This window comes from Equus caballus, chromosome 7 (assembly GCF_041296265.1).
Source record: "Equus caballus isolate H_3958 breed thoroughbred chromosome 7, TB-T2T, whole genome shotgun sequence".
In the NCBI taxonomy this organism is placed as follows: Eukaryota; Metazoa; Chordata; class Mammalia; order Perissodactyla; family Equidae; genus Equus; species Equus caballus.
In genome coordinates this window covers 88,210,465-88,224,879 of record NC_091690.1, presented here as the reverse complement: position 1 = coordinate 88,224,879, position 14,415 = coordinate 88,210,465, and the positions used below count along the sequence as shown (strand labels likewise).

At 54.9% G+C, this 14,415-nt stretch overlaps 1 protein-coding gene across 3 annotated transcripts in view; it reads left to right on the top strand.

The window, feature by feature from the left end:
- The window catches only part of USH1C (USH1 protein network component harmonin), a 47,809-nt gene that overhangs the window by 11,409 nt on the left and 21,985 nt on the right, over nucleotides 1-14,415 (top strand). For 2 of the 3 annotated variants that reach the window (XM_014741870.3, XM_014741869.3), the window contains exons 3-15: nucleotides 716-859; nucleotides 996-1,134; nucleotides 4,704-4,812; nucleotides 4,936-4,960; nucleotides 5,151-5,208; nucleotides 5,513-5,607; nucleotides 6,947-7,031; nucleotides 7,985-8,044; nucleotides 8,201-8,257; nucleotides 8,576-8,718; nucleotides 9,747-9,812; nucleotides 10,192-10,316; nucleotides 13,461-13,534. In XM_014741870.3, coding sequence (XP_014597356.3) covers nucleotides 716-859; nucleotides 996-1,134; nucleotides 4,704-4,812; nucleotides 4,936-4,960; nucleotides 5,151-5,208; nucleotides 5,513-5,607; nucleotides 6,947-7,031; nucleotides 7,985-8,044; nucleotides 8,201-8,257; nucleotides 8,576-8,718; nucleotides 9,747-9,812; nucleotides 10,192-10,316; nucleotides 13,461-13,534 — 1,180 coding nt within the window. The remainder of the gene's footprint in view (nucleotides 1-715; nucleotides 860-995; nucleotides 1,135-4,703; nucleotides 4,813-4,935; nucleotides 4,961-5,150; nucleotides 5,209-5,512; nucleotides 5,608-6,946; nucleotides 7,032-7,984; nucleotides 8,045-8,200; nucleotides 8,258-8,575; nucleotides 8,719-9,746; nucleotides 9,813-10,191; nucleotides 10,317-13,460; nucleotides 13,535-14,415) is intronic. The other variant, XM_070273422.1, reaches the window with a different exon arrangement.

Genomic DNA, 14,415 nt, shown 5'->3' with positions numbered 1-14,415 from the left:
AAGGACTTTCCAGGCTGAGGGATCCACATTAGGGAAGTGTGCAGACGTGAAAGCAGAGAGTGTGAGTGGGAAGTGATCAGTGATCTCGGGGGGCAGAGCTCGGGCCCCACCGAGACCACGTACAGCCACGAGCCCCCAGCAGTTCCACAGAGACAGGTCGTGGAGGCCCTGAGCCTGCCAAGGAGAAGAGTTTGGGACCTCTGGCAGTAGGGAGCCATCGAAGGGTTTTGAGAAGGGGATGACTTACATTTAGAAAAGATGAGAGTGAGCAAGTTGGCAGGCAGCTGGAGAGGTGCGGGCCAGACACGCGGAGGGTCTGAACAGTGTAGGGTGGGGGCCTGGGAGAGACATTGCGAGGGAGAATTTACAGAGTTAGGCTGCCGATCAGAAGTGGGAGACAAGGGTGTGAGAGGGGTCACCACTGTTTCACACAGAGGTTTCCCATCGGGAAAGATCCTGAGCTTCAGAACTAGGCAGAGCTGAGTTTGAATTCTGGCTTGGTTTCATCTGCAAGGTGGGCTAACGATCGCTACCTCACGGTTTCCTTGCGATGCTTACATGAGAGAACAAAGTCTTCTGAGGCACCTGGCCCAGAGTTAGGGGCTCTGGGCTGTTCAGGAGAGTTTTCCTCAAGTTCAAGGCTTCCTCTGAGAATCCTTGGGTCTCAGAGGTCACAGCCATGGGTGAGCATCCAGGTGTCCCCATGTCTCCACAGGACCATGGATGTGGTTGTGCTTGTGGGAGACCTGAAGCTGGTCATCAATGAGCCCAGCCGCCTGCCCCTGTTCGATGCCATCAGGCCTCTGATCCCACTGAAGCACCAGGTGGAATATGACCAACTGACCCCCCGGCGCTCCAGGTGGGGAGGGAGCCTCCAGATTAGAAGCAGGGGGAGGGGGAGGTCACCCTGGGGTGGACAGGGGCACTCACTAGTGGACGGGGCAGCGTTGGCAGTCAGGGCAGAACTGGGCCGTCACCAGCCTCTCCCGTGGCAGGAAGCTGAAGGAGGTGCGCCTGGACCGGCTGCACCCGGAAGGCCTGGGCCTCAGCGTGCGCGGCGGCCTCGAGTTCGGCTGTGGGCTCTTCATCTCCCACCTCATCAAAGGTGGGCAGGCAGACAGCGTCGGGCTCCAGGTGAGCAAGCAGAGTCTGGGGGATGGGGGCCAGGGCCTCACTCACGCACTAGGCTGTGTGGCATGACACGGTCACTTCGCCTTTCTGACTGAGCCTTTGGGAGAGGAAGAGGCTGACGCATCCTGACAGATTCTCCTTAGGCCCATAGAAATCAGGCTGCAGGCAGCTACCTGTGTTCTTGAGTGGAGCTGGGAGCCCGGCCCCAGCGGCCACTGCTGCTGCCCTTCACTGCGCCCCCTGCTTCCTGAAGGAGGAGAACAGTGATGTCCTGGCCCCTGAAGCTTTGGACACGTAGCCTTTTACTGGAAGGGGAAAGGAAATGGCAGGGTAGTGCGGTGGCTCAGAGCAGGGCTTGAACTGGCTGTCCTGGCTGTGCTGCTCATTAGCTATGTGACATTGGTGAAATGACTTAACCCCGTGCCTCAGTTTCTTATCTGTAAGATGAGAGTGATGATAATACTCCCGACCTCATCAGGACATTGTGAGGAATAAGTGAATTCATATCACACTTCTCATAGTGCCTGGCACATCAGTGCTGTGCATTTGTTAGGCAAGCAGAGAGGCAGGTTCAGTGAACACCTATAATGTGCGGGGTGGCACGCTCACAACCAGCTCTCATTGTACACCTTGGCTGTATCACCCCCATTTTACAGAGTTGATAGGGGCTCAGAGACTTGGCTAGAGTCGCAGCCAGTTAGTGGCAGAGCCACAATTTGAACCCAGGGCTCTTGACTGCCAAGCCCAGGGATCTCTCTTCAGCACCCCAGATGCCTCTCCCTTGGGGTCCCCTCACCTCAGTGTCTGAGCAGAGATGGGCAGACCTCGAGGTCTCACTCCTGCCAGAGCCAAAAGCTATGTTTTTGTATGTCCAGATAAAAGAGGCCCACCCTCCCCTCTCACCCCCTCCCAGAGCTTCCAGACGTTCCTTATCAACATCCCAATCCGGCTGCCAAGCCAGGGGCTTCAGGGGGCTCAAGGGCTAATGGTACAAGACACCATGGAGTGGGAGGTGGAAACTAGGAGCTGACAGACATCGCTTTGTTCTAAATCCCTGTCTCACGGCTCCCCGGAGGCGTCTGAAATTTCAGCCCCTTCATTATTCCTCTCCTGTGCAGCACAATTTTCCAGCCCAGAAACGCAGCCAGAGAAAGAACATAATGAGCTCCTCTCCGGGCATCGGCTGAGGGCCTCTTTTTTCCAGGGTGAGCTCTCCTCTGAGGCCAGGCCTTTCTCAATGATGCCTCCGTGGCTCGGGGCATCAGGCCGTTTTAATGAAACTTAGTTTTCCCTTCCTGCCCCCTTCTCAGGCTTATGAAGTATCCGCCCTTTCTCGGGCTGACAGGCTCATCTCTCCTTTGTGCCGCTGTCCCTCAGATCGTCATTTCACGATGGCCCTTGCACAAAGGGCCTTTTGCAGGGCCCCACCGGGGAGCCAGACGGAGAGGAAAGTGGATCCCGCCACCTGAGCCGGGGGCTGTGTGGGAATCATTCTGACTGGGTCCCGGCAGGTGCCCTTTAGGAACAGGACGGGGAGCTTCAGGACTGAAGGCCCAGCTGATTTGACCTGGGAGGCTGAGCCCCAGGTCAGGGGCTTTGGACCCACCAATAGGACTGACCCAGCCCTAAGACTCCAGCTCTTTGCTCTGGTCCCCCTACTGGAGATATTTTAGATGTTTTTTCAAGTGTAGCATATCTGAACCTACGTCCTCTGCCCCACACAGGGCAGCCTTGCTATATAGTCCGGGGCTAGAGAAAGATTCTGCATGCCTTGGTAGTCCCAGCTGTAAAATGGACAGAGGAATCCCTGCCCTTCCTCTGGCACTTGAGGGCTCTGAAGGGCTGGCAAGGATCCAGAGAGGGCAGGACTCAGGGAACTGCAGCCAGGGTTGGCCAGACGCCCAAGAGACAACGCTTGTTGTCTGACTTCAAATCCCAGCAACAGTGTGTCCTAGCTGGGTGACCCTGAGCAAGTCACTTCACCACTCTGAGCCTGTTTCCTCATCTGATTCACAGAAACGCAGGGTTGTTGTAAAGAGTGGGTGCAAGGAGCTAGTCCAGCTCTTCTCCTTACATGAGATGTCCCCAGAAGCCTGGAGAGTTCTTTAGCAAGCCCCTCCGTGTGGCACCATTTGGAGCCCCATGCCACTCCTGTGAGGCCCCCGAGAAGATTGGGGTCTGTGTCCAGGTGCGGAAGGGATGTGCCCAGGTGGCAATCACGAGAAGGTGATCTGCGAGGGTGTTGCCGAGCATAGGAGTTGTCCTAGAGGACCCCTCAGAGGCTGTGTGCCCGCCCACCCGCAGACCCTACAGGGAGTCAAGCTGCATCCCCCACATGTGCCAACAAGTCTCCAAAGGATCAGCCATGTGGTGTGAGTTCAGCCCTCAGCTGACCTGCGCTGGCCTCAGGCTGGAGAGGAGTGTCCAGCCACACAATGGCGTGTGACCTTGGACCAACATCACCTGCCTGGGCCCCAGTTTCAACTGATGGCTGAGGTCCTTCCAGGCCTGCAGTTACTAAATGAGGAAAATCAAGACTGAGCCCCAGGGCCCAGGGGCTTGGAGGAGCCCACCTCAGTGTCCAGCGGGGGGCGATCTCATCACAGACCTGTCTCCAGGGCTGGCCCTGCAGGCCCCTGAGCCCCGCTGTCTCCCCGTCTAATAAGGCCTAAGTCTGAGAAGAGGGATCTGAGTGGAATATTCAGGACTCAGGCCTAATTAATGATAACAATAGCAACCATTTATTGATTACTTACGGTGTGCCAGGCACTGGCTGGCTTCACGTGTACACGCTCAGTTAATTCTCACAGCAACCACAGTATTTCCCCATTTTACAGATGAGGAAAACTGAGGTTCAAAAACTTCAAGAGACTTGCCCAAGCTCACGCAACTAATAAGAATAAAAGCAGAGGTTTGAACCCAGGACATCTGATGCTGAAGCCTTGTGTTCATTCGCTGTTCTTTGCTTACTCCCAGAACAGGAACTCAGAGGTCAGGGCTGTGGCAGAGTTAAAATGTCCACTGAGTGTCCATCGAGTGGAAAAAAAGAGGTTGTGTGAGTGTCAGTGACGTCAGCTTGAGTCCGCAGACAAGGGAGTTCCCGCCCAGACTCAGCTGTGGTGTCATGGTGATTAACAGGGACAGGAGAGTCTGCTCCTTAGGTGGGGTGGGACAAAGGGCAGGGAAGAGCTGCTGGGATCTGGGTGAAGGGTTGCCCTTTGCATGGATTCCAGAACCTGATGGTGTCCCAACGCGGGAGAAGGGACACTGGAGTGAGGGTACTGAGTCCTGAGTTCTGCTCCCCACTTTCTTTGGTACCCACTTTCCCTCACCCCCATCTTAGTTCTCCCATCTGTAAAATGGGGCAGAAAGACTGCTTGGAAGTGCCACCTGCCCTAGGATCTCTCAGGCTGAGGGAGGGTGGGTTGGTTGTAACAAGGCACTAGGACACATGCCAAGATTTCTTCCGAGGGGAGGCATGGTGGTCATGCCCTTTCCTGGAGAGCAGGCCCAGAGCATCTGGCGATGATGCTCCCTCAACCTGGGGCTCATTTCTTCTGTCTGTGGCCAAGGTCGGGGACGAGATTGTCCGGATCAATGGATATTCCATCTCCTCATGCACCCACGAGGAGGTCATCAACCTCATCCGCACCAAGAAGACTGTGTCCATCAAAGTGAGACGTGAGTGAGGCCAGAGGGCAGAGGGGCATTGCTGGTAGAGGGGAGGGCAGCAGGGAGCCCAGCTCCTGGGGGAGGACAGGCGGGCGGAGGAGCCGTCCTCACCCCTGTGCCTTTCTCCCACAGACATCGGCCTGATCCCTGTGAAGAGGTGAGCAGGACCGTCCCCTGTAGACTGACTCTTCCCCGTGGGCTCAGCACTGGGCGCTGACTCCCCGAGGCCAGCAGGGCCCCTGGGCCAGTGGCAGCTGGAGGCTCCAGATGAGGTGGATCTGGCTTTGGGGCCTGGTCCTACAAACGTCTCTCCCTAATGACCCCGTTCTACTTTCCCTTCTCATCAGCTCTCCCGACGAACCCCTCAAATGGCAGTATGTGGATCAGTTTGTGTCGGAATCCGGGGTGAGAGTCAGCACCACCTGGGACGGGGTCTAGACAGGGTGGTCTCCAAGGAGGGATGGCCACTCCTAAAGGCAGGGCTTGTTCTAGAATGTGCCCTGGGGGCTGCATGTGGGCCCCAGTGCATCCAGAATGCCCCTGTGGGCAGTGGGCCCTCAGCCGGGCACAGCTGGTGCAGACACACCCCCGGGACAGAGTGATAAGCTCAAGTGGGGACAGCAGCACTCGCCCTGAAGGCTTTATGTGCTCTAGAGGCCAACTGCACACATGTGCACACCCAGTGACCCTTGTCCTGTCCCTCCTCCAGGGCGGGCGGAGCAGCCTGGGCTCCTCCAGTGGTCAGGACAACAAGGAGAAGAAGATCTTCATCAGCCTGGTGGGCACCCGGGGCCTCGGCTGCAGGTGGGTGGCAAGGGTGCCCTGGGGCTCACTCATGGCCAGTGGACCCCGGTGGGCCCCTACGCCTCTGCCTGTCTCACTGCTGCTTCCAAGGAGACTTTTGTCCACTAGTGGTGACACTTCTTGGTGCATGATTTCCTCTCTGAGCTTCACAACAGCCCTGTAGGGCCAGAGGGCCAGCTCTAACAGATGAGGAAACTGAGGCCGAAAGGCAGAGTCGTATTCCTTTGGTGGGTCCTCGAGTCACTGCCAAAGGAGCCTGTCCAGCTGCTCATCTCTGTCACAGTTCCCTTGTCACTTATTACCTTGTGGGCTTCCTAAAGAGGCATCCAGGAAATCGCAGAGACATCAGTCCACATGGGTGTTCTTGTTAAGCACGCAGGTCCTACTGTCACAGATCTAGGTTCCAGCCCCTGCTCTGGCACCTATGAACTCTAGAACCTTGGACTGGTTACTTGACCACACTGAGCCTCAGTTTCTCCCTCTATAAATTGGGTGTGTGATAATACCCACATCACAGGGTTGCTGTGAGGAGGAAGGAGATGACAGAAATAAAGTACCAAGCTTAGTGCCTGGCAGGTAGTAAGCAGTTGGTAAATATTAGTTATTATTATTTGTTTATTATCATTATTTCCATTCATCCACATTTATTCAATACTTTTCAGCCAAGTATAAGTGATAAAAAAGTCCCTCCTTTCTAGATTACAGCCCAGAGTAGAACCAACCACATAAATAGTTACAGTATAGAGTGACAAGGATGGTAATGGAGCTACATTCTAGGTCGGGGATGGCAAATCAGTAACGTATCCTGTGCTATCTCTGTTCACTTAGTCATGGCTGCCTGAAGTACTGTCTTGAAAAGTACTTTAAGGCTTTATCCAGACTTGGTGAGAAAGAGTGCTGTGATCGATTAGTGATGTCTGCCACAGACCTGGGAGGGGAGAATAAGAGTACAAGTGCCATCCTTGCTGTAGGTGTTTTGGGAGCACTGAGAAGGGAGCAACTAGCTTAGTCTTGGGATAGAATAAGACCCTGTAGAGGAGATAGCATTTGAATCTTAAGGAATGAATAGGAAAGTGCAAGAAAGAGAGAAGACAGCACATGCGATATATTGGGTGAGGGGTCAGGTGGGGGGGATTACAAGTAGTTTTCTGTGGCTAATGCCACAGGGAAATGAGGCTGCACAGGTAGACAGTGGAGTGCCTTGGGCACTGAGCTCGTGGGTCGCCTGTATCCTGAGGGGCCGGAGCACAGGACACGTAGGCAGAGGGGGCAGGACACAGAGTGAGCGAGGCTGCAGGGGTAAGCCGAGCCTCACCTGCATTTCCCATCCCTCCCACAGCATTTCCAGCGGCCCCGTGCAGAAACCCGGCATCTTCGTCAGCCATGTGAAGCCCGGCTCCCTGTCTGCCGAGGTGGGGTTGGAGGTGAGTGACCCGGGGCCCGTCCCGTGGGGCCCTAGTGGGTGTGGGGTCAGCCTGTGATCACAGGTGATGGAGGTTCTTCCCACACACCGGCTCTCGGCAGTCACCAGCTGATGGTTCCCGCCCGCCCCCCAGGGGAAGGCTGCACAGAGGGCGTGACATGTGGCCCTGTCTACGGCCCTCAGGTCTGAGAGCCTTTGGTCCTGAGCTTAGGAATGTAGTAATAATAATCAGAGTTGACATTTATGGAGTGTTTACTGGATTGGCCATTGTTCTAAGCCCTTTAAAATTTGCAAGAACTCTGAAAATAAGGTCCTATCGTTAGCCTTGTTATACAGATGAGGAAACTGAGACCCAGAGAAAATATATGATTTTCCTAGACCTTGTGCCCAGCGTGGTAAGGCTGGGATTCAGACCTAGGTGCTCTGATGCCAGAGCTGGAACTCTTAACCTCTGCTTTGGACAAGTTACTTCCTGTTCCTGTGCTTCAGTTTCCTCTCCTGTAAAATAGGGGTAAAAGCCATCCTTCCAGGGTCGTTGTGGGGATTAAATGAATTAATACATAGGCTTAGAACTGTGCCTGGCACATAGTAAGGGATCGATGAATCTGGCTATTTTACCAATTATTGTTATGACTCAACACAGCCTCTGCTATGTGAGAAGCCCAAAGGCTCCTATGTCTACAACCTGAGTTTTTGAAGTAAATGTCATACATTCAGCCAAAGAAATGAACTTCTAATGGTGTAACACTTGACAGCTGATGAAAGAGATATGAGGTTGAGGGGTATTTGGGGTCCTCCCAAGGCCCCATCAGAGCTTTCCAACTGCTCTGCTCTTTGGGCAGAGTTGAGGTGCAGCCCAACATCTGACCCTGGACCCCAGGGGGAGCCCTTCCTGTAGATGAGTGAGTGTACAAATAGTGCAAACACACTGATCTCTCTCCATTTCTCCACCAGATAGGGGACCAGATTGTTGAAGTCAATGGCATCGACTTCTCCAACCTGGACCACAAGGAGGTGAGATGAGGATCTTCATCTGCTGGCCATGATCCTCTCTGCCCCCCGTTTCTCATGCCCCTCGCCCTGCCATGGTGTCTGAGACCATCTCTGCTCTCCAGAGGCCTAGACTGCTCTGCTGTCAGGCCTCAGCCAACTGTCCACCTGTCCCCACAGGCCGTGAACATTCTGAAGAGTAGCCGCAGCCTGACCATCTCCATCGTAGCTGGAGCTGTAAGTTCCGGAAGGAGCTGGTGGGGGCCCCATGACCCCTGACCTCCATCCCAGCCACTCAGAGCCTTGATCTCTGCCACACACTCCTTGGCCCCTTGGGAAAGGCCAAGGGGTCTCCTTCCCTCAAGCTCTGACAGAGCAGAGGGAGAGGATCTTTGCCCCGCCAGAAGTTTGGTCAAAGGCAGCAGGAGCCACAGTGCCTCACAGTGGGGGCCACAGCCGTGAGAAGACAACCTGCATCTTGGCCCCCAGGGCTGTGGCAGGGGACATGCAGGTTCCCCAGGGGACTGAGCAAGGGGCTTCTTTCCTCCCCACGAGGGCCGGGAGCTGTTCATGACGGACCGGGAGCGGCTGGCAGAGGCACGGCAGCACGAGCTGCAGCGGCAGGAGCTCCTGATGCAGAAGCGGCTGGCGATGGAGTCCAACAAGATCCTGCAGGAGCAGCAGGAGATGGAGCGGCAGTGAGTGTGGCCAGCCGGGCTGCCCCTCCCCACCCTCCCTGACCACCATATGACCCCATTGGCCTTGCTTCCTGCCCTCGGCGTCCTGGGCCAACTTGATCCCTTCCCCCTGAGGCCTGTCCTCAGGGCTCAGTGGTGGTCAGTGTAACCATCCCTGCCTCCAGACCCCTGGGCTCCTCCCTCCTTGCTGAGGAGAGCCTCTGATTTCCAGGAATATGGAAAATGAGGATGCCACTAGCAGTTGGTAACATTTTTTGAGTACCAGCCATGTGGCTGGCTGTGTATGAGGGCCTTGTGTATGTTACTTAATTTCAGTCCCACAATAGCCTGGGAGATAGACAGCATTAACCCATTTTACAGGTGAGGAGTTGAGGCTCAGAGAGGTTAAGCCACTTGTGTACAAAGTCACACGTGACCAGCCTGGGCTTTACACCCGTCTGTAGTGATAAAGCCACCCCCTCAGATGGTCGAGATGATGGACTGAGAGAATCAATGGGGCGAGCAATTCATAAATCAAAACTATCAAAACCCCAATCCCGATGCATCCTAGGAGTATGATAAGAACTTGGAGAAGGAAGGCAGGCAGGATCTTCCCATCACAGAGTTAGCCTGGAGAACCACCCTGGGTGGCACCTCTGCCCATTGCCCTGGCCTTGGTTAGTAGCCCTGGCTACCTGGGGTCTGGGGCCCTCCTCCAGGAGGACCTCACTCAGGCCAGGCCCTGCCTATCATCAGTCAATTTATCTAAGTGTCTGGAGGTGGACATGTAGAGTGTGGCCCGCATTGACCTACCTCCCAGCTCCAGCAGTGCAAAATCTCTGCTCAACGGTGCCAACCAAAACCACAAAGAGTACAAAGCCGGGGCTTTGTCAGACCCGCAACCTCAGCATCCACGTCTGGTCCGGGAATCCTGGGAAGGGAGCCTGGAAGAAATATTTAAAACTTTTCTCAAAGCAGAAATTAACCACAAGGAAGAGTTAACTTATCTTGCCTAGACTCCAACAAGCCAATCTACATTTGTGTTTCAGGAGGAAAAAGGAAATTGCCCAGAAGGCAGCAGAGGAAGATGAGAGATACCGGAAGGAGATGGAACAGTGAGTGCCCCGGCTGCACGTGTCTGCACACGCGTATCTGTGTGTGGACGTGAGGCTGCTCTCAGGAGTGTGGCAGCCAGAGGCCACCTCCAGGCCAGTCTACCTGGCGGATCTTCTTGTCCCTTGGTGGATCCTCCTTTATTTGTAGCTGTCCCATAATCCTGGTAAAGCCGATCTCATTAGGGTAACTAGAACAGAGTCTTATAATTGCCGGGTGGCGTTCACACTCTGTTTAGAACACAAATGACAGGGACTTTGTTTTCTTCACCACGACTAGAACCGTGTGGCCTCTCCCGGGCTGGTTGCGGTTCCCCGACAGGCAGAAGGTGGGCCCGCGAAGGTTCTGACTCCAGTCACAGGCGTGGGGGTTTTATTTCAGGATCGTGGAGGAGGAAGAGAAGTTTAAGAAGCAGTGGGAAGAAGACTGGGGCTCAAAGGAGCAGCTGCTCCTGCCTAAAACCGTCACCGCCGAGGTGCACCCAGGGCCCCTTCGCAAGCCAAAGTGTAGGTATCATGTGCCGGGGGAGAGGGCTTCCTCCTGCGGCCGGGGGATGGGGAGGTCCAGACAGAGATGCTGGTCTCCCTTCACGCACCACCTCCTCCCCAGGTGAATAGCCCGTGGCTCTCTGGGCTGCATTTCCTTCATGGAGAGGCAGCCATGTGCCAGGGGCTGTCGGCCAGGGCATTGGGGTGGGTGGGGTCCGTCTTCCCTCCTTGTCCTGAGGGCTGCTGCCAGGCTCTCCCCCATGACACAGACTCAGGTGGGCAGACCCCTCCCCTGCCCTTGGGCTGCTGAAGAAGGCATGGAGAGCTGTGGCAAAAGTGAACTGCTCATGGGATTATGATCTTAGTTGTTGGGTGTCGTGTCCTCTCCCAGCCTGGTTCTGAACTGGGGCTGGGGTGAAACAGCAGCAAGAAAGAGGGGAAGGGGCTCACATTAGAGAGGACTCTAGTGGTCCAAGATTGATGGCGACTGTGGGAGGAGCTTACCTAAAGTGCCCCTGCCACCTGCGTCCCTGTGCATAGACCTTGCGTGGTCCCACCACACCGAGGATGGAGTCAGGACTGTGAGACCCCTTACAGGCACCAAACCATGGCCACCCTGGTGCCTCAGCTCCCTGTGTCCCCCCACCTCCTTTCTTCATCTGCCCTGCGATCTCACCTCTAGTTTTAGTCCAGACCTCAACCGACTGCTCCCTGTCCACTTGCTCTCAACCCCAACTCCCAGGATGTGTCTTCAAAGGGCAGCTCACACCACCAGGGCAAAGTCGGGGGCTCAATCTCAGTGCTTCTTCAGTGGGCTCGTGGTGGGGAGCCGAGGAAGGCAGCCGAGGGGCCGTGGCAATGACGAGCGCAGGATGCCTGATGGGGCCTTTACTCTCACTTGGCAGCTGTTCTGATTCGTACCTGACGTGGGGCAGGTTCTACTCCAGCTGATTGTGCTCAGCTGACCTGGGAGCCCCCAGGTTTGGGCTGAATCTGCACCCAGGAACCAAGGGTCCCCATTTCTGTCGTGTGGCAACCATTTAGGAACCTGTGATGGGGTCTAGACAGCTCTGGCTCCAACTTTGAATCATACCTGAGCCCTAGAGGGACCTCAACTTGGGTCAGTGAAGAGGTGAAGGTTATCTGGATGGTTCCATATCACCTCTCCGTGGTGCAGGGCAAACATCTCCCAGCACATTCCTTCCTGGCAGCAGAGCGCAGTGTCACCTCAGGGGCCTCTCGGAAGGACAAAGTGTGCTCTCATCAGCCTCCCCCAGGACATTCGGTATTAGTTGAAGATGTGGTCAGAGTTAAATTCCCAGTGAATAATCTGTTTTCAGACAGGGAGCTAATTTGCTCTTATGAGTGAAATAGGAGCTTGAGAAGGAGAGAAATCGATTTTAATTGCTTTTCATGAAAGTAATCCTAGTCAGTGTGGTACCTTCCTAGAAATTGGGTCTTGGCTTCAGGGCAAACACACCCTCTCAGGAACTATAGAAAATAAAAACTCTTTCTCTAGCAAGCTATTTATTTAGTGCTTTTAAACCAGATCGATCTTCTTGAATAAAAGGATCTAGAAACTTCCCTTTGCTCAGGTATAAATGCTCTCTAAGGGAGCGCTGCGAAGCAGGGGATTGATTGATGACCGGACTTTGCCAGCCTGAGCTGGGGCAGCCGCTGCCTCCATCCTTCTCCGTATGCACCGGCAATTCAATTCTCATTTGGAGAAAATTCAGGAAATGCAGGAAGGCGTCTGAGCCAGCTCAATTCCTGCCTTTCTCCCCATTCCCGGGAGGCAGGGATGGCCTTGGCTGTGTTGGGCCAGCAGGACCGGGCTGCAGCCAGCCCCTCCCTGCCTAGTCTTCACCTCTGGGTCCAGTTAGCCCAGTTTATACCTGACCCAGGTGTCTGTGCCTGTGAGAATGGACCCTGCATTTGTGAACAGACAGGAACGAGTGTGGAGCATCTCTTGCCTGGAAAATGAAGCCACTCATCCTAATGATGTAGGTGGGACTGATGGCTCCCCTCACCACCACCTGTCCCAGGGCTCTGCCTGCCCACTGTGGCCAACCCAGCAGAACCCCAGCATTCCACCCAGCCCTCAAGTCCACGACACATTGTCACAGGGGCCCCCAGAAGAACTTTTCTTAGCTAAAGCAATGGGGGAGAGGGATTTTTATTAAGGATCCCAGAGCTGGAAGGAGCCTTGAGAGATGAAAAGGTTTAAACAAGAGGTTTCCATCTTCTCTCCCCATGAAGGACCCAGTCAGTCAGCCCCCACCCCCAATAGACCCCATGGTTTAGAAGTTGAATTTTTTCCCTAGCAAACTAAGTAATCATTTGTGTTCCCATTGCTTTATTAAATAGACATTCTTGTTAGCAAGACAGCATCAGTGCTCCACTGCTGAATAAACATAAATTGAGCCAAAAGCAAAGGAACTTAACTTTAGGAACTTTAAGGGACTTGAAGAACTTTCGAGGCTTTTCATAGATTAATGGACAAGTGCTTCTAATTAATACTTTGAATTATTAATAAGCAGCTCACAGGAGACTCATCCACTACCCTCCACGGTCCCACGGAGTCCAGGTTGGAAACCACTGGAATGGATGGCTTGCTATTCTCCACCTTATGTCAAAATTCACGTCTCCCTAACCACTTTTACCCTTTTGTGCCCCTTTTACCCTTTGGAATCCCCTCACCCCCTCAGCATCCCCACCCCGCCTGCACAGCTCCGATAGCCCCCCGGGACCCAGAGCTCCAAAGGTGCTAAGAAGCAGCCAGGAGGATCTGTTCCCCCCTTGTCAGCCCTGGGCACCAAACATGTATAATACCCAGATGTTCCCGTCCCCTGCACCCCACTCCCAAGTTTCAACCGAGTGCCCTGCAAAGTGGTTCTCACTCTGCTGCCAGATCAGAGGCCCCTGTTGTTGGCCCATTTTACAGACAAAGAAACTAAAGCTGCCAAGGTGGAAAGCACTGCATGCACCATCCCAGAGCAAGAAACCTTTGCTCTGGGCTCCTGAGCCCTGTTCCTGCCCTGACCTCACAGCTCCCATGGCGGAAGCTGGTCACAGGTCCCCAGGCTCCTCGGAAACACCTCTGGCCTCTTGGTCTCCTGGCTCCCTCTTGGCTCACCAGCTTCCTCCTCTTTTCCTGGGTAGATGATCAGGGAGTGGAGCCCGAGCTCGAGCCGGCAGACGATGCAGACGGAGGCACGGAGGAGCAGGGAGAGCAGGTTTGCAGCCCCCGCTTTGCTCCCTGGCCTTGCTGCTCTGCTTGCCCTGCCCGCCGTGTACTGCTAGCCCCGCAGACACCAGCCCCAAGGGGCCGGCACGTGGTGGGGACCCCTGGAGTCTATGAGGCTCCTCCAAGCCCCAGCTTGGTCCAAGCACTGCACACACAACCTTGAGGACAGGATGCACAGCCAGGCTGAAATGTCAGCTAGCGCACACCAGTGCAATTGAACTGCTGGTTCGAGCATTTAAGTACTGCCCAAGCCCAAGCCCTTCCTCTGCTGCTCTGGCCTCTCCCCCCAGACTCCCTAGACCTCCCCAAGATCCAGCAACTAAGGGAGTAGTGCTTGGTCCAGCAGGGGGCTTTCAAGATCCTGTTCCAGAACTCAGGCTGGGCAGGGTGGGTAATTATGGAAGCCATCGCCACTGGCCCGGGAGCTTCAGGTTTGAGGCATTACCCCATTGCACTATTGCCTGGGGAAGGCAGGGCGCTGATGCCCTGCTTATCTGGCCTGAATATGCTTTTCTGGAGGGAGATCTCCTGCCCACTGCTGCCTGAGCTGTCCTTCCCAGAGCTGACCGCGGCCAGTGCCTTCTCTTTCGACACTGGAAGCAGAGGACATGGCCTGCAGCATGAGACGAGACAGTTTTGTTCTGTCCGACAGCAGCTTTGGGCAGACACCTGGGCTCCCTTTTGTCTGGGGCCATTTCTTGGATGGCCGGGGGTCAGGAGAGGCCTCGTTCTCTTTCAACGGGGCTTTTTGTTTGGAGAACTGTGGGAAGAGCTCATCCCTCCACAAGGGGCTTTCTCTTCGATTTTCTGGCACTGACTTCTGAAGCCAGTGTCCTGGGAGAGGCTGTTGACCGTGGCCCAGGGCCTGGG